Source organism: Candoia aspera, chromosome 1 (assembly GCF_035149785.1).
Source record: "Candoia aspera isolate rCanAsp1 chromosome 1, rCanAsp1.hap2, whole genome shotgun sequence".
NCBI classification, from domain to species: domain Eukaryota; kingdom Metazoa; phylum Chordata; class Lepidosauria; order Squamata; family Boidae; genus Candoia; species Candoia aspera.
Genome location: NC_086153.1, coordinates 175986696 through 176012106, shown reverse-complemented (window position 1 = coordinate 176012106; position 25411 = coordinate 175986696). Strand labels below are relative to the sequence as shown.

Below are 25411 nucleotides of genomic sequence, written 5' to 3'. Positions count from 1 at the left end.
AGGCCATCAAATCATAGGATGGTGTTCAGTGTGTAAACCAGCTCAGCTAGCATTTTGTCTGAAATGCTAAAGTATATAAATATGATTGTCACCTGATTCTGCTGATAGTGTCAGCTGCCCCCTGAAACTGAGCACTCCTGAGCGCAGTAATAATTTAGAGTGTATAGCTATGAACATTTCAAGGGAAAAACTAAGTACAATATAATCTCTTAAATGTAGCCAGAAAATCAGATTCCAAATGAGCCTTTTATAGCTGTGCTGAATACTGAATCATTTGCTCTGCTGAGCTGGGTAAAGTAGCACCAAGCAGGGAAGTAATGTTCATGGAAGGGAATACGAAGATAGGCTGTGGGTTACCAAGAGTTTTTGAGTTCATAAACATACTTAAAAGATGGCTAGTATTACAATACTAACAAATTGTTGTTGTCCCTCTATACCACCTAAAGTACCTCTATAACATGTAGATATGTAATCATAGCGGCCCAATATATTTTACTTTCCTATGTGAAAAACAAGATGGTGCTTCCTGCCATTTTTGTATACAAAAGCCCCATGTAGGCATTTGATTCTGACTTCATCTGTGGTAAGAGGACAGCATCAAAAGGCATCAGGCTAATACAAGGAAGACCTTTTTATGGCGCCTGCAATTCTGTTTGAGGTGCCTGATAGGACTTCACTCTATCTTGTGGTAGGGTTCAGCCTACTTTTTAGGTCTAGCTTGAAGAGGGTAAATAAGCAGTTATTTCAATGTTGGGTAATAGCTTGGGACAACAGGAAAACACTTTTCTTCTTTTTAAAATTCTTGATCAATTTATACATTTTCAAATTAGCAGTAACCTTCTCAAACATTTCTGCTAGGCACTGAGACAGATATCTTAAAGTTTTCTCTAGAATTCTTGATAGACATTTATTTGGGGTCACTCAACTCATGTTTATGTTGGGGAATATTTATCCCCATGATTGGTTCTTCCCTTCTTGTGTGACTTATTTCCATATTAATAAGAAACAAACAAGAACATTCTTATTTTCCAAATAAAATCACCCAAACTTTATATTTAGCAGCGTAATTCTGTGAGGTAATATGGCAGGAATGAAGCTGGCAACCAAAACAGCTGTTTTTAAACACTGCCAGAAGAAAACACATGTGATCAAACAGCTGCTCTGGACTGAAGTGAAATATGTCATACTAATGTTTTGTAGACAGCACTGGGACAATGTGTCTATAAGTATAATGAATTCCACTCCAGTACAGTGTTTCCTTTATGTCAGTAGGGTCCTTAAAAGGATAAAAGGTGATGACTTTACAGTGAATGAGCATGTTTATGAGAAAAATGGAGAGAGAAGGTATCTTACATAGCATGAAATTAGGGGAAAATTAATTTCCAAAAGAGTGCCAGATGTTACTAAGTCTCAGCATACTTGAAAGCAACCTGAATATTGCCCCAAGACATTTCAAAATAATTTAAAGAAACACCCTATAAATACAGCTGTCACCCTATCAGGGGCAGGCATGTTGTGGCCCCTAAAGTCATTTTTTGGGTGCCTGAAACCCTGTTGCCCACACTGTACATAAGTGTTCTTATACAAACAGCCCTTCTGCCAGTGAGGCAAAAAGGCTCTGGGTGCACACATACTTTGTCTTCTTTTAAACTCTTTCTCTAGATTATATTTGCCACTTTCAATTTGAATGCATCCAGTCTTATTTAAATTGTTCATCTTTTTTTTTTCTCACCGGGGGAAAAATTCTCCAGCCTTTTACTTCTTGCTGCATTGGTTCAGCTGGCCAGAGAACAACTCTTCCTCCTCCGTCGCAAATCCCAGACCCGCCTTTTTCATCCCCAGTTATACCCTCTCGGACCTCACTTGGGGGGATCCTTGGTCCAGGCAGCTGGAGCGGCCTGCTGGGGAAGCCAGAACTCATCACCAAGCTGATCTCAGCGGGCACTCAAGACAGCGAGTGGGGCTGCCCAACTTCTCTGGAAGGCCAGCTTGGCTCTGTTATTATATTCCATGAAGTCTTACAGCCATCTCATGTGAAAACTTTGTATTTGGCAGGTGAGCATTTTCAGTAGCAGTTTATTTTTCCCTGCTGTTCTGTCTCAAAAATTCATTTTGGTATGAAATAATTTTATCTCTTTGCTTCTCTGATCTGACTGTTGCTTTTCATAACTGTTTTGTATATAGTCTGTCTTTCCTTCCTTCCTTCCTTCCTTCCTTCCTTCCTTCCTTCCTTCCTTCCTTCCTTCCTTCCTTCCTTCCTTCCTTCCTTCCTTCCTTCCTTCCTTCCTTCCTTCCTTCCTTCCTTCCTTCCTTCCTTTTGCCTTTTATGAAAAACAACTTGCCCTGAGATTTTTTTTCTCCCTTTTTGTGTTCTGCTCTCTCATTACCTTTACGGATTTAACCACCCACACAACTCAATGGTCCTGTTCTAGCTTTTGTCTTTCAAATCCTCGCTCAATTCCTGATTAAAAGGGAACCCTGGATAATCTTACCTGTGTCCGACTCTGACAATATTGGGCTTAAGCACAATAAAGGTTTGTGGAGAATAGTCATGTCTCTCAGGCTGAACTGTAGAAGTATTAAGTGTCTGTTGGGCTGCTGAGGAGTATCATGATTGCAATAATAATTTCTGTTTAGAAAACATATTCCAGAAATAAGTGCAAGGTAGCTATGAAGGTGTGTTTTTTTTCCTGTTGGGGGAAGGTTTTTTTAAATTGTTTTTTGAAGATTAAAATTTTAGATTGGCTAAGGGTATTACATGTTGATGATCTAATCTACCTCTACTTTTCTTGGTGTGTCTGAGAATTATGGGAGTTCAGTACTGCTGCAGAAGTCCAGATTAGGAAATGCTAATCTAATCAATATGCAACTAGTCTTTTAAAATAACTATAACCATAGAAAGAGATGAAATTCCCCATTTGTGTCAGAGAAGTTTGTAGAGCGAGCTGCAAATGGAGGCACGCGTTCACCTTTCCCTTGCCTGTGTAAATTGGTCTGCTGCTTCTAGTATGGAGAGAGAAAGTTTAAAAATTAGTTTATTTTAGACTTGAAACAAGATAGAATGTAATTAAAAATGTGACCACAAACACAACGTTCATTGTTTGTTCGTTTTCTATATGTTGAAGGTCCAAACTGCTTAAGTCCTTGGAAGTCCCAAGAATCAGAACTGGCAGATTTGCCAAGCAAAATGCTTCTTCACTATGCTCCTAAGGTAGTATTCAACACATTTTTCACCTACCTGGTAGATGTGGTATAGTGTTAGAAGTAGAGAAATTGGGGGAAGGTCATTTAACCATAAAATGAGCAATATTAAAAACTTTCCACAATTAAAAAATATCAATATCATTATTAAAAGACTAGGAGACATCGTATTCAATCTTACAGCGGTGTAGCCATCTCACTAGTTCACCATTTCCTTGAGATCCCCAAGCCTGTTGACCCAACCATGTTTTGAGGGAAGGCTACCAAGGATGGAGCCAGTCTCACCTCGGGGGGAATGAACGATGTTCCACAGGGCAGGCGCCACGGCAGAAGAGGCCCGTCTCCTGGGTCCCACCAGATGGAACTCCTTAACAGACAGGACCTGCGACATCCCTCTTCTGCCGGACCTGATGGGACTGGCAGATATGATTGGGAAGAGGCAGTCCCTCAACGAACCCATGGTTATGGTAGCACTTTAGAAAGTATTTCTGTCTCACCAGTGTTTTGGGGGGAAGCTTGTTTTGTAATTGGGTTTCCTATTAAAAAGAGTGCAAAAGACAAACCCCTGAGCTGCTTGATGAAGGTCCTGTAGCCCATTTTTTCTTTTTCCTTTGGATAGGCCTGCAGAAGCCCAATCTGTCTTGACCTTTCTGCAAACCTTTTACACGGGAGATTAACAGGGAACAAAATAGTGAACTGGGACATCAAGGTGAGCATTTGCGATGGCCTAATGTAAATGCTGTGTTGCTTTATATGGGCCTGGATCATAGAGGTTTGTGAGGAACTGCCACATCATATAGCAACAACGCATGGCATCAGGGGCTAATTTATTACTTCTCATTCCATTTTTATTTGCGGGTGGGGAGGACGACATAAAAAGGGATGAGTTGGCAAAAAGTAAGCATAAAGCTGCTGTCTCCCAAAACTGTTTGGGTAGATTTCTGCTTGATAGTGATAGTTCCAGACGATATTCTGCAGACAGATGGTCACTTTAGATTCATCTCTGTGGTTCACATTCCTTATGGAATGTCAGTCATGGCTGATATCTTCGGCTAAATCACTGAAAAGTGGGTGCAAACCTCTTTCTCTCAAAATGATTGTACAGAATTGGGCATTTTGTTGCATATCTCAAAAAAAACACGGACCCTTCCATCTGAAAGCTGAGAATTTGGATTAGCTAACTGCTCCCCTGAGAAGGTGAGCTAAACTCAGCAGCCCGTCATTAATTAATTAATCCTGAACCATTTATAGTCTTTTGAGGATCTTGCTTATTTTCTCCTATGGAAATACATTATAATATAAAAGAAGCTAAGGGTGTGTTTACCTGTGCTGACCCTATCTGTGTTGATTTTTTCTGAAAAATTGGGTCAATTTTTTTCTAAAATCTAAACTTCTGTAGGACCTACCACCGATATTTCTGACATGTCAGTTGCTCCATGCTGTTCTGGTACTTTTATGCAGGATCAACAGGTCTTTAAAAAGTCTTTTCAGTTGCTGGTTTCAGAATGGTGATTATTCCCCACCCCCCTTTTCTTTCCTTCACCTTGTTGTATTTCTAAAGGATATGATCAACTGCATAGGTGGATTGAATGTTCTGTTCCCATTGCTGGAGCAGATCAGCTTCCTTGATGGGCAATTGTCTGAGAGGACAGAGGTAGAAGTTCTGCCCCATGAATTGTTGACACCGGTTGAAGGAGATTGGGTTGTATTAACCTCCACCAAGGCTTCAGGTAGGGAAATGATTAGCTTTTTCCATCATTTCAGAGGGAGCAATGGACTAAAAAGAGATGCATTCCCTGGTTTTTCACTTCTTTTCTCACTACATGATAGTTTTACTTTTTTTTTTTTCTCCTTTGGGCTAAAGTCTGTATTCCATTTTTACAGAAGCTCGTTTGGAGAAGAACATCATTGCAACCTTCATCTTGATGATAAAGCACTTTATTCAAAGGCATCCGATCAACCAGGATATTCTTATTCACACCCATGGAATTGCAACCTTAGGAGTCCTTTTGCAGAAGGTATGCAAAACTACAAAATAATTTGAATACTGTATATTGGGAGCTTCTCCTGACAACAGTTGTATTGAATAACAAACCCAATCTTTTATGTGTGAGATTGGAAAGTTACAATTGTTTTAAATCGTCATATTCTGGCAAATTTTGATCTGAACGTCATCCAGTTTGATATGCTTTTAGAGGCTCCTATATACTAAGTTTCATCTTCCCAAAATGTAAGCCTTTTATTTTATGAACAATATAAAGCTCAGAAAATTAAAAAGCTATCGAAGATACTTTGTTTCAGGCAGTATTGGATGGACCTTCCAAATACCCCTAATGATACCTTGTCTATTCTTGTCCATCATTGTGTCACAAATGTACCTGCAATACATAGACAGTCTTGGGCTGCCTGTAAGATAGTGATTGGCTCTCTAGTCGGGAGGACCATCTCTCCTTGTTTACTTTGCTCCCATGCTCACATTGTGCATAACATTGTCAGACTGATGCTTGATGACCAGAATGGGAATGCAGGAGATTGGCGGCAAGAGCATTTCTCACAAGTGACCAAAAAAATCTGATTCTAAAACACTGAACTAAAAACCAAATTTGACAAAAGGCAATTGGTTGAAATCTAGAAATCACTCTGGTTTTTCTTAACAAACAGTATACCCGCCACCCCTTTTTTTAGGTGCCCAGCAGGTTCATGGATGTGAATGTGCTAATGGCAGTCCAGTTATTGATAGAACAGGTCTCTGTGGCAAAAAATGTCCAGCTTTTGCAGCAGATGTATCAGCACCTCCTTTTTGACTTCAGCATATGGAACCGCGGAGACTTCCCATTCCGAATTGGTGAGTTTGTTACTGTTGTCCCTGTTATTATTTTACTTAATTTTATTCCCTGCTTTTTATTTATATAAACACTCAATGAAGCTTGGAGCACTTAAATACTAGATAGAATATAAAACATCAGTACAATTGAAATCAAAAGGAATATAGTTTTATGCTCTTAAAATGGACATTGAAACACAATATGCTTCACTCCTGGGTTCTAAAGTAACATGATTAGGCTGGCGTGAAGGCAAGATTTTTTTATTTATTTCACTGACATTGCTGCTGGAGCTACATATAGGGAGTTAGATGGTCTTTTAACCCCTGAGTGTTTCCCCTTCCTTTTCTTGAACAAGGGTATAAGGGTACAAGCAGTAAAATCAGTGTCATCTTCCACTGGATTTTATGGAATGAAAAAGGCTTTTCTAGATTTAGATCAGGCATCTAGGGGCAAGAAGCTGACAGAAAGTAAAAGCAGATAAGTGCATCTAGAAGATGTCATGTTCTGGGAGCTCAGATCATGCTTTTAGGCTCTCAGCTGTGGTTACTGCAAACCATAGTTTAAAGTGTTGTTCTAATCAGCCATCACTTTGCTTTTGCTTGGACCTATGTGAGGCTGGAAAGTGGATTCTGGGATCATGCAGCTTTGAGCTGATTGTAGGCATATAACTTTGTAAGATATGCTTGTGAATCCTAGAAAAGGATTGGGAAAACTGGGATTCTGCATAGAAGTCTTAGCTGAAGTCAGTTGGGGTAAATTCATTCCTGGTACTCTTTATCAATTTGGCTGACAGATAAATCACATACCTGATCAGTGATCCATGCAGTTTAAAGGTCTGGCCACCACAACTCTGTTCTAATAGGGATTTCTGATTTCTTACTTTTTTAGGCCATATCCAGTATCTTTCCACAATTATCAAAGATAGCAGGAGGCTCTTCCGGAAAAAATATGGTGTGCAGTTTTTGTTGGATACTCTGAGAATTTATTATGGGTATGAAATCTTGTATTCCTCTTTTACTTGGGCTTTGCTTTCCAAAGTCCAGATCTTTTTCTAAGTGCTGGAAACTCTTTGAACCTTTGAAAGGCACCATGTAAACACTGAATTGCTGCTGTAATAGCTACATGCTATCAGCAGTAGCTATTTTTGCATCCTTGCAAGAAACATTGCCAATTTAAATCTGTGGGAATTTTCCCAAGAAAATCGCAAACAGTACAAGACAGTGATTTTACCATTTCAGTGAGGAGTCTAGTCATTTTCTAATTCCTTATTATCAGCTTCATAAGTGATGCAACTCATCATGATATTATATGGGGGAGTAGGTGTGTACGGGTTATGTATGTATTAGTACGAAATCCAAATTGTCTAAGAGTGTGTCCAGATTGCAGGTGGCCAGAATTTATTACTTCCATTTAAAATTATAGTTTAAATAAAATTGTATTGATACCTGCTGCTCTCATCTGGGAACTGTAGCTGGCAAGGGTCTGTAAAGTCATAGCAATTGCATACTCCCATTGGTTGTAATTGGGTATAGTATGGACTGGAATATCCTGATTTGGATCCAGATATAGTACTATGTTATGACTTACTTCACTGTGGTTTTAACTGTGGTTTATTGAATAAACCACAATTATCTAGGTTCAGTTGCATAAACCGTGGTTCAAAAATCCATGGCAAGATTCGCGCAGCATATTAGGCTGAAACTGTAGCTTAACTCTATGAATGCCCCCCTGATTGGATATCCTGGCATGTGTTGAACCTCGTCACTGTTTTAAACGATGGTCCGTTAAGGAAGCATTGACATCTAGCATGTCTTCAAGGAGCAACAAGCCTGTGAGATAGGTTCCACCAGGGCGGCATCGGCCCAACTTCTTCCAGCAAGTTTCATGGCTTAGTATGAATGCAATCTACCTAAGCCTTCATAATCATCTTTTCTTGGAAGGGTTTCCTATGTAGGACTTTTGCTTTGCTAAATTTTATTTTATTTGGAAAAAACACAAGCTCCCTTTTCAAATAAAAGGCCTCCCTCCAAATGCTGACAATAAACAAATGCCCAATTAAAAATCACACTATAGCATTAATATAAAAAATATTTTAAATGGAAAAAGTAAAATACCGTTCAGTCTCTCTGTTTGAGTAGTTTAAATACATCTAAGCAAGGGCTTTATAAGAGATCATTCCCCTCCCCCATTTCTTTAGTTTTATTTCTTTTAAAACTGCTACAGTTGGGGTCCATGTATTACTCATTTGCCGCTGTCAGTCTGGAAATCAACCTTGAGGTCCTGCCTGATTACATTAGTGTAGTGGACACAGGTACTTAAGGAACAAGAGGGAAAAGAAAATAGTGTACATTGGAACTGATTATGGCACTCATATTTTAACTGACAATCCTTGTTTTTGTTAGAACCCACCCCAGAGACAGTGACTTGGTTCCAGACGACCTTAGAACAATCAGGACATCTCTGTATGGACTAATCAAATACTTCTTGACCAAAGGTGGGGCACACGAGGAAGTCCAGAGCGTCATGGGATATATAGCAGCCACTGGTGATGAGGAGCAGGTATTTAGCAGTCTGTGTTCTTCACCTCTTCTTCCATCTTTCGCTATAATTGTCCATAACAATGGAAGGAGAAGCCGCCACCAATAAAACAGGCACAGTGAATGAAGGGATAGACAGAGTCATCTGCAGGTGCAGGTATTTCACAGGGTAACCAGACTCCCTCAATCCCCCTCTTCATTGCACAGTGATACTATTTCCTTCTACTGCAGTACATAACATAGTGAAGGTGCAGTGTTTGCATGGGCTCGTCTGGTGTGCCATTTGCACCTCTTCCTGGACCAGGAGGCCTTGTCACTTCCCATTTGGATTACTGCAGTGCGGTCTACATGGGACTTCCCTTGAAGACCACCTGGAACATACAGCCGGCTCAGAATGTGGCGGGGTGTGCAGTGATGAGTGCCCCTAGGTTTACCCATGTTACACCCCTGTTGCATGAGCTGCACTGGCTCCTGGTTTCCTTCCAGGTGCAATTCAAGGTGCTGGTTATTACCTTTAAAGCTGTCATGAGTAAGGATGGCGAGCAGGGGGCTCCCATCCAGGCTGTAAAGCGCATGCGTAGCACGGAGGAATTAGGTAGCCATTCCAAGAGACACCGATCGGGCCCGCCTTAGCCTTTGGGGTTTATATGTCTGGGTTTTCCCCACACTTCTTGAGTTTGTTAGGATTTTCCTGTTATGTAGCAGCAATAAAACACTAGAGACCTGTTCCTTGTCTCAGCGTGGTTCCTGGCTGTTAGGACAAAAGCCCTCCATGGCACAGGGACAGGCTATCTGCGGACCGCCTCTCCCTGAGAGTATCTGCCTATCCTACTAGACTGGATAGGGTGGGCACGCTCCTAGTCCCTTTGCTTAAACATTGCCATCTTATGAGATTTAGGAAGTGTGCCTTTTCTGTAGCAATCCCTACGCTATGGAACACCCTTCCCCCTTGAAAGTCTGCAGGCCTCTACCCTCCTAGCCTTCCAAAAACCGTGGAGTCCTTGGTGCTCTCTGAGTCTTATTGTTTTCTTGCAGACATTTCAATGCAGTATCTTCAGTGCGAAAAGGGAGTGGGCCTTGCTCTCTGTTTATATACCATGGTTTGTCCAGCTTGTGTTGGTGGAGGTGTTGTTCTCTCCTTAGGAGTTCCTTGATTGGGCTGTTGTTTGCTGCTTGGTTGATTGCCTGAGTTAATAATTCCTTGATTAGGGTATATCGTGCTGTTTGATTGTTCCTCTGGTATTAATCCTGGTGTTAATCTTTGCACATCTGGGTGTTGATTGCTGGCAAGGAGGTGTCCTGGTCTTTTGGCTTTTCTGTCATCTCTTTTGAATGGTATGTAAATGTTGTTTACCTCTATGTGTCTGTGGATGGCTGCTTTGTCTGAGTGTCAAGCTTCCAGGAATTCTCCAGCATTTTTGGATTTGGCTTGGTTTAGGATACTCACAGTTTCACAGTTGAAAGTATGGTTGAGTCTGTCCATGTGTTGTGAGATTAGGGAGTTCTCATCATGTCTTCTGACTGCTAGTTGGTGTTCATGGATGCGCTCTGCTAGTCTTCTGCCCATCTGTCCTACATAGTGGCTGCTACAGTCCTTGCACTGTATGTTGTAGATAACGCCTGTTTTTATTTTCTTGGGCTACTGGGCCTTTTGGTTTGCTTAAGATGTTCTGAAGGGTTTGGGTTGGTTTATGTGCTATGGTGATGCCGTGTGGTTGTAACAGTTTATTGGTAGTTTCTGAGATGTTTCTGATGTATGGCAGTGTTATCCTTTTCATAGCTTCTGTTGGTTGAGTTGTAGTGGGTTGAGTGGTCAGGCACTTTTTGATAGAGTTGAGGGGGTATCCATTTTGCTGGAAGATGCTGTATAGGTGGTCTGTTTCCTTTTTCTAGTGTTCTGGGTTGCTGCAGTGCATGAGTGCTCGTTTGAATAATGTTCTTACTCAGCTCCTCTTGTGGGAGGTTGGGTTGTTGCTTTGGTAATGGAGAACTTGGTTAGTGTGGGTAGCTTTCCGGTAGACTTGTGTTTCTAGAATGCCATGGTACATAAACAGAGAGCAAATCTCACTCCCTTTTCGAACTGAAGATGTTGCCTGGTCTGGCAATGAAACGTCTGCAAGAAAACAACAAGGCTTAGAGAGCACCAAGGACTCCACAGTTCAACCCTCAGCTACAAATATTCTCTTTGATTGCTTCCAAAAACCACTTAAGACCTGGCTTTTCCCCCAAGCACTGGGATAGGGTGAGATTGATGAGAATTTTTATGGTGGACTGCTTGTTAAAGTTTATATGGTACCAAATTTTTATTATTTATGGTTTTAATAGATATATGTATTATATCTATTATACACACACACACATGTATATATATATATGTATTATATATAATGCATATACAGTATATGTATTATATATGTATTATATATATGTAATAGATATATATATATATCGACCTTGGAGTCGCTGGGGGTGGCAACGACCAACAGGAAGCTGCGGCGTGGGCTGATCCATGAAGTCACAAAGAGTCAGAAGCGACTGAATGAATAAACAACAACATATTAATTGTATAATGATGCTGTTTTAATTGTTGGTTGGAAGCTGCCCAAAGTTCAGTATAAGATGGGTGGCCATATAAATGTTATAGATAGATAGATAGATAGATAGATAGATAGATAGATAGATAGATAGATAGATAGATAGATAGATAGATAGATAGATAGATAGATGATAGATAGATGATAGATAGATAGATAGATAGATAGATAGATAGATAGATAGATAGATAGATAGATACACATAACAAAGCGAAGGTGCAGTTTTTGTAGTCTCCATCCTGCCCAGCTCTTTCCTCTGCATCCGGAGTTCTGTTGTTCATTTCATGGGGTGATTTAAGTATTGGACTTAGACTGAGGTCACTTCTTCACCCATATTTGGAGACAGTAAAATGACTTACCATCTTCACAAACTAGACCCATGGCTGCTCTGTCAAGTCTGGACCTCTCCTTTCCCTTCACAGAAGTTGCCCTGTGGGGAGAAACAGCAAGACTGTCTCCTCTTGGTGAGGATGTCATCTGAATCTTACATGCTCTGGCTGGAGTGATGAAATACCAGGAACTCCCAGCAAAGTCCTAGAAAGCTGAAGTCCAGCCTGTATCACCATCAGTTTTCTGGGTGCATTATAGTTGTTTTGTTGAAGGCTGGGTAACCTGTTTATTTTGTGGAAGTCCACTAAGGCTTTAGTGGCCCATTTCTCATATGCCAGGTGGTTGTTAGAAGACGTTTTGCAAGAATAAGTTGGTTTGTGTGTGTTTATGGGTCCCCTTGTCTCCATCTCTGTTCCTTTAATGCTGTGTTTTTTAGACTCTAAGCATACCTGTGTTACAGATAAGTCACTGGTGACAAATGTTGTTTTGAATGATACTGAATGCCAGGAATGACTTGCGCTCTGGATTCTTAGATGATTCTCTGTGTGTGTTTTTTTCCTCTTCTGCTTCCCCAAGCTTTGTGGGATTCTAGATATGCTCTTCAGCCTGCTTAACACCTGCCCAACCCGAGATCAGCTTTTTTTGTTGCTGTTTGAGCCAGGAAATGCAGATATCCTTTATGCTCTTCTACTGAATCAGAGGTATTCTGATAGACTACGAGAGCTTGTGTTCAAGGTAAGCTATTTTTTTAAAACTCCTCTCCTAAAGTGATTGATAATATTAACAAGGTTGTGCATTTTTATATGAAATGTGGATTTTTTTTGGAAGAAGGAACGAGGCATAACTCCTCTTTTCAACTACTTTGTGTTAAGTTCAGGGAATTAACAAATACTTTTTTTTCTGGGAGCTATTTGGCAATAAGGTTAATACTGAATTTGATAGTCAGAGTAAGTCTCCAGGTGTTCAGAGGGAACTGCTCCCCAGCAGCTCAAGATTATAGCATTGATTCTGGAACTGTTGCTGCTTTCCTTCGCTTTTCCTTTTTTTGCATTTTAGTATTTTGTTGTCAGTTTTGGCATTGTATCTGTGGTTGTATTTCAAGTTTGGGGCTGTGTGCTGATATATTCTAAGGGCTCTGCCAAATCAAAAGTTGCTCCTTAGTGGTGTTTGTTAAAATAGAGAAATATGAACCTTTCACACGTGATTAGACTGAAATATTGATAATGGTAATGGCAAAGTGCTTACAAGAGAACAAATCCTAGTTTGTTTGTTTGTTAAATGTATGTCCCACTACAATAAAAAGTAACTCTTGGCAGCTGGAGTTGGAAGCGACCTCAAGCTGCTTCCCGTGAAGAGGAACTATCAAATACTGATCACTTTGCAGTAGTTTCTGGTACATGTCATTTATTCTTGCTTTAGAAACAATATGCAGCATTAGAGTGAAGTAACATGACAAAGAAAAATACTCAGGTTGATTCAGTATAGAGAGATGCCAATGTGGTCCTAAGTGGCTGAGGTTCGTGAAGCCAGGAAAGAAAATTTAATCTGGCTTCGGCATGAGGTTTGTGTTTCTGCCTCTCATTTTATGTGGAAAGCACACAAGGACAAGTTCTACTGTGTAGCTGACAGATCCCTTTCCCTGCATAATGATGAGCATCTTTTGGGCCATAATTATGGAAACAATTATTTTGCCGTGTGGGGCAACTTCCAGAAATCAGTAGGTAAATAAAAAAGAAGAGTTAAAGAGAATTTGTTGAAGGCCGTGCTTTTTCTGTGAAAAGTCCATTTGAATTCTGTTTTTCCATTGAGGTCTTGCTTGCAAAGAATAGGTGTGCAAACTGCCAAGGCGCTGCAGAATTTTCAGTGTGTTTCCTGCTGAAAAGTTCATTCATTTTTCTTTGCAGATTGCAGAGCAGATGCTGAAATGTACTAAAGTTTATGAGCGGAGCAAACAACGTATGAAGCTCAGAGAGGTTGGCTATTCAGGGCTAGGACTGCTCCTGAGTGAATCTCCACTTACCACTTCTCTTGTGAAGAGCCTTTTCAACCAAGTTCTGCATGCCGGTACTCAAATGCTTATTAGCTTTTCCACACAGTACAAGTGCTGTAGTCTGTGCAAGTAGCACACATTTGGTTGGCTAGCAAAAAAACAAACATACATCGATAGCTGTGTTGTTGTGCCCTTGTGGCATTTTTTTGATAGACTTGTAAGTGAATTTCCTCATTGCTGTGACACATTTCTGAATTCTTACTCTACAGATCCAGTTGTGAATTACAAGGACTTTATAGCTGTGGTGCACTTGGCTCACAGAGCAGACCTAGATGTAAGAGTGGCTGCCTGTCGAAAGGTTAGTCTTCTTGTGGGGAGGATAGTGTGCAGGCACATTAGTACTGAACGGTGGCCCGCCTTGAGCCTGCTGACAGTCTGGAAAATAATTGGGGACATTAGGATTTCTTGAATACTGTAGTGAACTCTTCAGACCATTGCTCTCGTGGAGGTAGCTGCAGAGCATAAGATGCAAGTACGTGCATCTCTCTTAAGTAATAAGTCTGTCTTCAATAGTCTTCCTGCTGAAAGAAAACACTGGGAAAAATTAGCATCTAATGGCTAGTGAGAGAGCTGGTACCAGCAAAGTCAGAAGCAGACCATCTGCAACCCTGTGAGTCCATTACCAGAACATGGGATAGATGGGAACGCTCCCTCCTGTCCAAAACCAGGACAGGGCTTGGTAGTCACTGGCTTTCTTTCTTAACAGTTTTCTTAGTTCTTGCAGTAAAGCTCCTTAACAAAGATCTGCATTCTTGAATGCTAACCCTATGTTTATATCTGTAGAGAGTCAGGGCAATGACCCTGAGGAAATAGGCAAGAACCACTGCATAAACAAAGAGGGCTGAAACATTCCTTAAGTCCTGGGAAATGAGATAGTATTGAGGCAGACTCTCCCTGATTCACTGGGGTATAAGAGGGAAGGTAGGAAAAGCACAGTCAGGCATGCAAGGTTCTGTTACCAGAGCTTATCTCAGTAAAGTATAGTTTTAGTGTTCCTGTGGAGCTGGTTTTCTGGTTTGGCCTACCTCATAGGGCTGACAACATCTGGTTACCCTTATCTGTTTTTCTCAGCACAATGAAGATAATCTGAGATGAGCATTTTTCAGCAGTTCTCCATGAGTTTTATGTCCTTGGCATTCAGCGCTTTCCCTTTTATGATGTCTGTGCATCCAGTATATAGATATGTATATTGACATTAGATCCACTACTTTTGAAAAGAAAAATGTGGTATTGTTTAGGACTGAAATAATTATGGGTAGGATCCTATAGTTGGACCTCTTCTTCATGCCCCTCTAGTCCTGGCACCAAGATGTCCTCCTAACCATTTGCGAGGACATGTCCTCGTAAAGGAGCCTCCATCTCAGTGTTACATCGACATTCTGATTCACCTGGAGGAGGAGCCTGAGGGAGGTTGGTAACTTGCAGGTCTCTAATTATCCTGCTGCGGGACCTCCCCCTCCCATCTGGCCGTGGGGCTCTGGGCTTCCATGGCCATTTCTGCTTTGGCTGCTGGAGAAAGAGAACCGTACGAACAACCAGAATTCTTTCTTTTTCCCTCCCTCCCTATAGCAATTTAGTGGAAAGTATTCCATGGTTTGGTCTTCCTACTGGTAACCCTTACTTCCCCCTCTCACCAGGCAATCCCTGAGCTTTTCTCCTCTCCAGCAGACGTAGATCCCAGCTCCTCTGGTTCCTCTTCCCTTTCTTGCCCCTGCTGGGCTTCCTTCTCTTAAGGACCAATGGAAAGCATGCTGTTGGGGACATGGGGAAAAGCCCCACAAGTAAAGTCAATAACTGATTTTACTTTACCCCAGCCAAACTGATGTAAAATCAGTAACAATCCATGCCCCATTCAGCTAAATCACTTTTTCTCAAGCTTAGCAACTTGAAGATGTGTGGACTTCAACTCCCAGAATTCCCCAGCCAGCATGCTGGCTGGGGAATTCTGGGAGTTGAGGTCCACACATCTTCAAGTTGCCGCGGTTGAGAAATACTGATCTAAATGGGACTTTTCTAAATATGGTTGTATCTGAATCTGGCATCATACTTACAACGTAAATTACACGTTCATCTAACACTTTAACATTATGTATGTCATGAGTAAGGATGGCGAGCAGGGGGCTCCCATCCAAACTGTCAAGCGCATGCGTAGCACTGAGGAATTGTTCAGCCATTCAAAGAGACACAGATCGGGACCGCCTTAACCCTTGGGGGTTATATGTCTGGGTTTTCCCATGCTTCTTCAGTTTGTTAGGATTCCTGTTAAGTACTAGCAATAAATATTAGAGACCAGTTCCTTGTCTCAGTGTGTTTCCTGGCTGTTAGGACAATGTGTTAGTTTAACCCATTTATGGGTCTTTAACAGGAAGGATGACAACTAGGTGTCTAAGGAATCTGAGAAAGTTATTTTGTCCTATTTCATGTATGTAGCAAAAATAAATCTAAAATGAAAAGCTTTTATAGTGCATTATGTTTGAATCCATGTTCCTTGTAGCTTTTGCAAGTCCTACATTCCCAACAAGATTCAGCACAGCAGATCTCTCAGCAACTTGGCTGGCAGGAGACGCTGACCCGACTCTTCCTGAAAGAGAATGCTGATGTCAGGAATGGTGCGAGGGACACCAAAAGTGACTCTGCTAAAGGGGACGACAAGCCTGCATCTGCGAAAGACCATCGGCAGTGCCGGACTTCCAAGGCTGATGAGGAAGATGGTGCCAGCTTTGCATCTGTTAATGCCTCGTGTGATCAGTGGAGCTTAGAAGATGGCAAATCTGTAACCGTGCTGGAGGATACATCCATGGGGGAGATGTCATTTAGGCCTGAGGACCAGGAGGACTTGTGGCAAAAGAATCCTTCACATTTAAGCTTAGACCTCTCAAGTGTTGACTCTTACGAGCTAGGTGACAGTGGGAGCCAGATGGCTGATAGCCTGCCCAGCACCCCTTCCCCCATTGAGAATGCCAAGATATTTTCTGGACAGCTTGACAAAGAACCAAATGCTGCAGAGGAGGTGGCATTCACTGCTGATCTTTCCTTATTTGAAATTCATGAGGTACATGGATGAAAGACACTCTTGCTGGGTTTTCTGATTTTTTAAAACTAGCATTAAACAATAGTAAGAATTCAGTGAGATAGCCCCATTATAATCTGTTTGCATAGCTCCGGTGGGCAGGATATGTAATCTGGATTGTCCACAAGCTGGATTGCACCCTTGATGCTCCTGCTTCTCTCCCAAGTCTGCCTGTCATCTCCATCTGGACTGCCAGAAAGCATAAGCATTGAGGTCATTAGCCAGTTACCAGATGGTGAAACTGCATCCCTTGTGAAAGCCATACATTCTCTTCTCTCCTGACATTTCAGAAGTGCCTTGGTTAGAGCATGATGGTTTTTAATTTTGTGGGGTTTCTGTTTGTATCTTTAATATATTTATACTGACTTGATTGTTGGTTGCCACATAAGGTTACATTGTGTAAGATGGGCGGCATGTAACTCTTTTCAACAAATCAATATGAATGAATGAATGAATGAATGAATGAATGAATGAATGAATGAATGAATGAATGAGATACATCTTAGAAGGGCTATCCATGCATATTGCTCTGAGTGATTTATTTATTTTAATTTCTCACACTTTGCACCTATTTTTGGGCTGCCCTGTTCATTACGTAGCCTTTTTGTTTTTTTAAAAAGTGTAATTTTATGTGATTGTATACTTTTCTGGGCCTCATCAGTCAAAAAAGCTGCCTATTTTCATTTCAGAATCTGTAATACCAGCAGTTCTTGATACAAGCTGTGAGTCTATGTTATCAAGTGGAATTCAGCGGCTCTTTCTACATAGAATAAGTGAGATGCCTTTCAAAAATACTGTAATCTTTTAAAATGTGTGACTGTTTTTGCTAGGCATGTGAAGAAGATCTCCTTCAGCTTCTCACAGATATTTTGCTCTGTGTGATGTGGAAAGGCATAGAAAGATCGGATGATGCAGCTTGGATTGAGAGAGGACAAGTTTTTTCTGCCCTCACCAAACTGGGCATCTCTAATGAATTACTACGACCATCAGATGAGATTAAACTCAAGTAGGTCAAATTATTTTTCAAAATTCGTTTTTTGCAAAAAAGAAAAAAAGTGACAACATAAAGCGGAAAAGGCAAATAATGTACTTATTGGACCTGATGTTAGTTCATATGGTCTGAATTAACTGTATAAACACCACATACCATGTCAAGTTATTTTTTAAAGGAAAGGAAAAAATGCTTAGAAATTTGTCCATATTGCTGAAAAGTATCTTCCTTGCCCTTTTTTCTTTTAAATTTGAGGCAGTCCTTACAGTATTCAATAAAGTAAATGCAACTCATTTCACAAATCAGGTGTATCTTTACTTCCAATGTATTATAATTCTTTATGTTATCCCCATGTGCAAAATGATTGTAATTCCTGATCAGTCCCAAATACTAGGGCTGTAACAAAGAGAGCTCTAAAGTCATGTTAATAATCCTGTAAATTTCAGACCAGGATACAGCAGTGGTATGACAAGTCAGACCATGTGGGTTAATGGTTCAGTTCTTGAATTGCATCAACACGCAGAGATTTGTAACCAATCCATATTTAATAGTATTATTTATTTGTTGTTTGTTAATTATTTCAGCTTTATATACCTCTCCATTTCTAGGGACGCTGGGCCGTTTACAGTTAACCCACTGCCCCACTGTTTGGGTGGGCAGCATGGTCTTTATTCATCCCCTACTTTCTGAGCCCTGAGCCCTCTGCAAAGTATAGTAAGGAGGTGGTCCAAATATTCAGAGACTGGCTGTTCCAAAGGAGGGGCTTACCCATCCATGAGAAAGGCCCAATATACATGTGCAAAATAATTTTATACTAACTGCGTTTAAGTTCAAAAGAAACTAGCTTCTTGTATTTTCACAAATCAGTCATTCTAGACCAACATCCCAGAAGTTAATATTAATTTTATCTACTTCCTTCCACTTTCTACTGAAAGGCATGCTGACTCAAAAGCTTCTGTTAATTCTTCGGGTATCTTTAACAAATATAGAATTTCAGATGTGGCAATAATGTCAGCTCCAAAATCTCCAAATAGCAGGTGTTGATAAAACTTAAAGATCAGACTGCCAGTAAACATTTTGAGATAATCAAACTCAGTTTAAAGTTCTACAGAAGTTTCAAAAACTTGAAAGAGCTAAGTTGGCCCCACCCCCCTCCCTGATTTACCATTAGAAATGGATGTTTGGATCTAAAGCTGATGGAGGGTTTTAGAGCAGCTGTGGGCACAGATTCCAGGCTACATGTGCTAGGCCCTCCCTCCTTAAAGAAGCTATATACATATTTTCTTCTGTTCCCCAGAAAATATGCATTTGGGTTAAAGAGGTGCTGACAGGAGGGAGAGAGGGCTTCAGTAAACAGAGGTTATTTCTGCTGAATCCCTTTTCCCCTGGCAGCCCATACCAGCTCTTCCCATTTGGAGGATCACCAGAATGGGGTAACTTTTTAGGGGCTGCAGGGCAAAAATGGAATGGGCAGAAATCAATTCTCTGCTCTTCCATCGACGAGAGCAGCCCATTAAAAGAATGGGACTTTCTCATGGGAACTCTTGCTCAGTTTCATGATCCAGAGTGATTCCTTTGAGAATCAAGGTGGAATGTATTTTTGTGTGACATCCGAGAATGTAACTAGATTGTTCTTTCTATGTGATTGTGGAATTTATTTCACAGAATATAATTTCTTGGCTGAAATGGCAAAGGCTAGATAATAACAATGTTGGGTTTAACTCTGTCTTCCTGCTACCTTTCCATCAGTAACTAAAATTCACAAAAGCTGCTTAAAGAAAAAAAGTGCCACCTCTTTCTCTTCAACTTAGTTTGCTAGAGAAGATGCTGGAATGGGCAGTCACTGACACAAGAGATGCCAAATCCCTCCCAATGTATGCTGGAAATGCTTTCCGGCTCCTGCTCATCGTTCAAGATTTCCTGCAAGCAGAAGGTCTTGTGAATTCAAGACTCTGGACAGAAAAGGTCAGTACGAAACTATATAGGACGGACTTTGGAAAGATGTTATCAGGTGACGTTGGCTAGTACATTTCCAGGCCACTTTGAAAATAGAAGAAATTGTTGAAAAGGCTGCATTTAAATCTACGTGCTTTTGCCCCCAAATATTGTTGGAATATTTTGTAAATTCTCTTAATAGTTCTTTTTTAATTTAATTTTTGAAATGTATGTTTTAAAAACTTTAGGATTACTCAGACACATTTTAATGTTTAATCAAAGATTCTGCAGGGAAGAAATTCTACGGTGATATCAAATGTTGCTGTTTAGCAGTTTCCATTCTCTGCTTGACAGCATGATGCCTGTATGTAGAACCTTCTACTTACAGAGCTTCTGTGAGATGAACAGTTGAATTGCTCCACTAGTGTTCTTTTCCTTCTTCTTCCCCTCTTTCCTTTTAGGTTGTAGGGTTGTCCATAAGCAGACCTAACTATACCAGTTAGGATGTGTGTGTGTGCATCAGTCTTGACTCCTCATGATTATACAGACAAGTCCATGCAGTTTTCTTGGCAACGTTTTTGGAAGGCATTGCCTCCTTCTTAGGGCTGAGAGAGAACAATTGACCCAAAAGTTACCCACTGATTTCCCATGATGGATGGAAAATCCAGGTTTATATCCCAGGTCACCCCAGTCCCAGTCCAACATGCTCACTGCTGTATCACACTGCCTCCAGAGATGACGCTGTGCAACTCTCCTCCTTTGAAAATTTATCCAGGTGTGCAAAAAAGTGAAAGATCACCTTTCCCTAGCAAGGGTTTAACATAAAGAATATTTGCCAACTCTTCTGAACATCAACAAATAATAGTAAAATCTATCAAAATCCTGCCATTGTCGAATAATCAAACTCAGGTCATTCTAATTCTATAGTATTTTTCCTCAGTCATTATAATTTATAGTATTAATTGTGAGGGAACAGAAAATGTTTAAAAGAACATAATTGGGCATCTTCTTGTGTCATGGGCTGTGCATTCAATGTTCCTCAGTTTACATTTTGAACTTTTTTTTGTCTTTTACTTTAATTCTGGATGTAATTTTGCATAGCTCTTGGAAGAGCTGGTGACGCTCATGGATACTTTGTCAATCTGGTACTCTTCTGGCCCAGAATATGTGCAGCTCTACCAAGTACAGGTCCAGATGCTTCTTGGGTTCATTGGACAAGATAATTTACAGGTTTGTTACATCACTGGAGATTTCTGTGTTGGGGAAAGCACAAATATGGTAAAGTTTTGGTTTTCTTTTGCAAAGAAATTATGTTGTGGCAAATTTGGGGCTTGCATATCCTTACTTCACTTTTTCCCCTTCATATACAAATAAAAGAGAACTTTGGTGCTTGGATGGATTTGAAGTATAATTAATCAATAATTCAATATATAAATGTATGAGAATATCTAAATGCAGTTTGGGAAAAAATACTGGTTTCTGCTTTCTCTGATTATTAGGATATGTGATTGTGCACACCATAGTCCCCTTCTTTTATTAAACAGGCCACTGATTTATTTCAAATGATAAATGTCCTTTATATCTCTTCCCTTCACTGTGGAGAAATTGTGAGCCTGAGCTTCATCACAGTGTTTTCTTCACAATAAACCATGGTTTATCACTAGTTTAAAATGTCATTATCTTAGCCTAGCCTTCTTATAGAGATTTTGGAAGGATGCAAGAAGAAGCTGTACATGTTTCTGAGACCTTTCTGGAAGAAGGCTTGAATATAAATATAAATAAACAATAAATACATTGTATGGTGAGACAATGCTAATAAACCACATATAATTTGGATGCATAAATAAATGCTCTTGATATGTCTTATTTTATTGAGTTGAGCCTACATGTTTATCATCATGATAAGAGCTAATAAGACCTGAGCCAACTGAAAGTCAGGAACATTGTAACTTGAAGAATAATGGCACCTCAGAATGAATTAAGACCTCGCTAATCTACTTGCTATATTTTTAAATGTCCAGATGGCAAGGAATCAAGAGCATGCCTTTCCCTCCCTCCCTTCCTTTGCTTTTAATAAGCTTCAACTCCAAATGGCCAGAAAAATGGTATGCATATCAGTTTGTTTATGGTTTTGAATCCATGGAAGATGTTACCTACATGATGGTCTTTCATAGAAAATGTTTTTCAGTAGGCATTTTCTAGTGACATAATTTTGACCACCAGCACGGCCAGATGGGTAACCTTGATGAAGATAAGCAGATCTGGCCCTAATCAGGAGAAAAGGCTATTGTATGCAGCTCCTTGAGTTTTAAAGAAGAAAGGCAAAATGTAGATTCTTCCCTTATGTGATAATATGCTTCCCACTAAGATTCCTGCCCTTTTTAATTTATCTTTGGATTCTTTTAATTAAACAGTAACAAATGAGAAGCTAGCAAGCTGCAAAACAAAGCACCAGCCTCAAACACAACCAGTATTACTGTAGTTTCAGTAATGCCTCTGGACCCTTCCAAGATGCCTTTGGAAAATATAATGGAGGAGGGCTTCAACACAGTGATTGGGTTGTCTTCTAGTAAATGAGTGTCTTGCGATTGGCTATAGCCACCATCAGAAAAATTTCATGAGTCCCTCTAGTATGCTCTCAAAATTTCAAATCTACCCCAGGACCCCAAAATTTATGGAAATTGAAGAATTGCAAATGGAGAATTGAAATTCCTTCGGGGAAGAATATATGACTTGTTGTATGCCACCCAGAGTCACTTCTGGTGAGATGGGCGGCTATATAAATTTGATAAATAAATAAATAGCTTGTTAAGTATAGTGATTGATAGTTGTTTTTCTGCCCGTTGCCCCCACTCCAGGTTTGTGCAATGGCTGCAGCCAAGCTCAACACCCTTCTTCAGACCAAAGTCCTTGACAACCAAGCAGAATCCTGTTATCTGCTGGGAAAACTGGAAGGCATCCTGAGCAGATCGATCCAAGAAAAGACTGAAACTTACTCCTTCTTGATCCCTCTAGTTCGAACTCTCATTTCCAAAATACATGACCTTCTGTTCATGAACTTGCACTTGCCTTCCTTGCCTTCCACTAATGGAAGCCCTTCCTTTTTTGAGGACTTCCAGGACTATTGTAGAACTGATGAATGGCAGGCTTACATCGATAAATACGTAAGTTGCGAGTTTTTTAATTTTTTGTCTGTTGCATAAGAGGAAAGACGTGCATGTTAACCTTCTTATCCTTTATGGACTAGATTATTCCCAATATGAAGCAGTACGAGCTCAGCATTTTCAGTGATGGCCATGAGCATATGGCCGTATATTGGAAGTATTGCTTTGAGGCGCTAATGGTCAACATCCATAAACGGGAACGAGAGAGAGGGGAAAGCAAGCTCAAATTTCAGGTAAAATCTTAACATTTTGCAAGTGCAGGTAGTTCTTGACTTACAACCATTCATTTAGTGACTGTTCGAAGTTGCGACAGCTCTGAAAAAAGTGACGACCAGTCCTTGCACTTAAAACCGTTGCAGCATCCCTGCAGTCATATGTTCAAAATTCAGGTGCTTGGCAACCAGCACGTATTTATGACAGTTGCAGCATCCCAGGGTCATGTGATCACCATTTGCAACCTTCCCAGCTGACTTGTGACAAGCAAAGTCAGTGGGGGAAGCCGGATTTACTTAACAACTGTGGCAAAAAGGGTCGTAAAATCGGGCATGACTCACTTAACGACCGCCTCGCTTAGCACGGAAGTTCCAGTCCCAATTCTGGTCATAAGTTGAGGACTACCCATGGAGTGATTTTCTCAGGAGTTTGCCTGAGCAAGAGAATCATGTGAGGATGGCGATATTTTGAGACTGGATTCTGTAGGATGTGGTGTTAACCATGGCTCTTTCTCCAATACTGTTATCTTTGACAGTGAAGGGAAAGAACTCTAACACTAATTCTCCCTCTGGTTGCTGTTGGAAACAATTTTTCGTATGTCGGTTTACCTGGGGAATGTTCGTTTTGCTGGCTGGTGATGCACAGAGTTACGTTTTTTATTTAGCTGATGACGCAGAAAAATACTCTTGCTTCTCTGTATTACTTGCAGTTTGGATTATTGTTTTGATTATCAGAGTAAGCCCTTGTGTAACAGGTTTTCCAAGCCCTTTGCTCTAGCCTTCCTCAGCACTTAGAATTCTGTGAGGTTTATCACGTACATTTCTGTCTCCAGGAGTTCTTTGTGGAGCCATTTAACCGGAGGGCGCGGCAGGAGAACATGCGTTACAACGGCACGCTAAAGCAGCTGAACGGTCAGCACACAACAACTCTGAGGCAGTGGAGAGCTGCCAGACTTTATCTAGCCTGTGGACAGGGCCCTTGGGCTGAAAGGTAGGGGAAGTCACCATGTTTTCTTTCTCCTTGAAGCATATTCTAACCTTTCTAGAGCAAGGCATGCGGCTGAACAACCAAAAAAGAAAATCCTGGAACTTTTTGTAGCACCTTTGGGACCTGATGGCGCAGTAGCACGATCAGTTTCCCAAGGTGGGCGGAAGATGGAGTGCTTGTTGACTAGCAATAGTTTGGCAAGGTTTTCTCATTCCCTGTTATTTACCCAAAGCAGTGGCAAAATAACTTTCCTTTTCCTGCTTAAATGATACTGCTTCCAGTAGCTGAGAGTAAATTCTGAAGTTCTGATACTTGAAACAAACTCCTGGGCTCAGAATTTTAAAGTTCTAAACCTACTTTTTGATTTATTGTCATCTCTCGCTCGCTGTCTCTCTCCAGTTGATCAACCTTAGGATTCTAGAGGAAAAATGTAGATGCTGCAAACTGGAATTCTGCTCACTTTTGCTTTGAGATATCAGGGGCAGCCTGTTAGATTTCATGACTCCTGAGGTAGCCTTGTCTTCACACACACTAAAAATGCCTAGCTGAACTCCCCGCCCCACTTTTGTTTGTTTGTTTGCTTTGGGTCTGCTTTGAGCTGTTGGCAGAGATAATTCATAGTTATTGAAGCAAGGCAGGAAATTCCCCTTGTGCTTTTAGGATCATACATATTAAGACACCTGCCTGGAGGCCATCTTACATGAGAAGGGACCAGGTCATTTTCCCCAACTAGTGGGGTCTTCATGCTCCCCCTGGAACAGTTTGTGAGAAAATCATGAAGAAGAAAACCTAACTGCTGCAGTTTTGTTTTTTTGAATCTTGTATTCAAGTATTGCTCATTCCTTTTCAGTACAAACAGTAATGTTACATGCCTAATGTTTTTAAATTTCTTTTTTCTTTTGGGTATATTCCTTTCATCAGGAAGCCAAATCTCATTCACTGGAAACTTTCAAATGTGGAAAATTTCTCACGAATGAGGCTAAAATTAGTACAAAATTACAATTTCAGCCCTCACCAGGAGGCCAGTGCCCTGAGGGATAATCTAGGTGAGATCAAGTGGCTATTTTATTAACTGTTGATTTGGTTCTTAAAAGTATTCCATCCTGATTTCTCACTGATCTTTTTAATTCCTTTCAACTTTAGGGAACTGTATTTTCTGTTTGTGATAAAAGTGTTCCTTTTCTGAGCAAATCTGCTAAAATTACAGTAGAATGCAGTGTTTCTCAACCTTGGCAACGTTAAGAGGTGTGGACTTCAACTCCCAGAATTCTCCAGCCAGCATGAATGTGGATGGAGGAACGTTTGTGTTGGCAGTCAATCAGAAGCCAATAGGTTTTTTAAGATCAAGGCAATAAGCTCAAACCAGGGTGAAACGCCAAAGAAGATTTTATTGAATAAAATAAAAGTAAATTAAAATTAATTAAGAGAGTTGACAGAGAAGGATATGCTAATCCACATCCTTTCCGTATGCCAGGAACCCCAAGAATGGCAGTGGATGAACTCAAAGCTGGTAG

At 40.5% G+C, this 25411-nt stretch overlaps 1 protein-coding gene across 1 annotated transcript in view; it reads left to right on the top strand.

Moving 5' to 3' along the window:
- The window catches only part of NBEAL1 (neurobeachin like 1), a 103053-nt gene that overhangs the window by 47572 nt on the left and 30070 nt on the right, over positions 1 to 25411 (top strand). Inside the window, exons 16-34 of the mRNA XM_063317976.1 lie at positions 1752 to 2055; positions 3126 to 3211; positions 3821 to 3910; positions 4763 to 4931; positions 5086 to 5219; positions 5887 to 6046; positions 6915 to 7017; positions 8429 to 8585; positions 12064 to 12222; positions 13392 to 13551; positions 13747 to 13835; positions 16032 to 16589; positions 17438 to 17613; positions 19410 to 19563; positions 20635 to 20763; positions 22392 to 22697; positions 22781 to 22930; positions 23743 to 23900; positions 24819 to 24943. Coding sequence (XP_063174046.1) covers positions 1752 to 2055; positions 3126 to 3211; positions 3821 to 3910; positions 4763 to 4931; positions 5086 to 5219; positions 5887 to 6046; positions 6915 to 7017; positions 8429 to 8585; positions 12064 to 12222; positions 13392 to 13551; positions 13747 to 13835; positions 16032 to 16589; positions 17438 to 17613; positions 19410 to 19563; positions 20635 to 20763; positions 22392 to 22697; positions 22781 to 22930; positions 23743 to 23900; positions 24819 to 24943 — 3367 coding nt within the window. The remainder of the gene's footprint in view (positions 1 to 1751; positions 2056 to 3125; positions 3212 to 3820; positions 3911 to 4762; positions 4932 to 5085; positions 5220 to 5886; positions 6047 to 6914; positions 7018 to 8428; positions 8586 to 12063; positions 12223 to 13391; positions 13552 to 13746; positions 13836 to 16031; positions 16590 to 17437; positions 17614 to 19409; positions 19564 to 20634; positions 20764 to 22391; positions 22698 to 22780; positions 22931 to 23742; positions 23901 to 24818; positions 24944 to 25411) is intronic.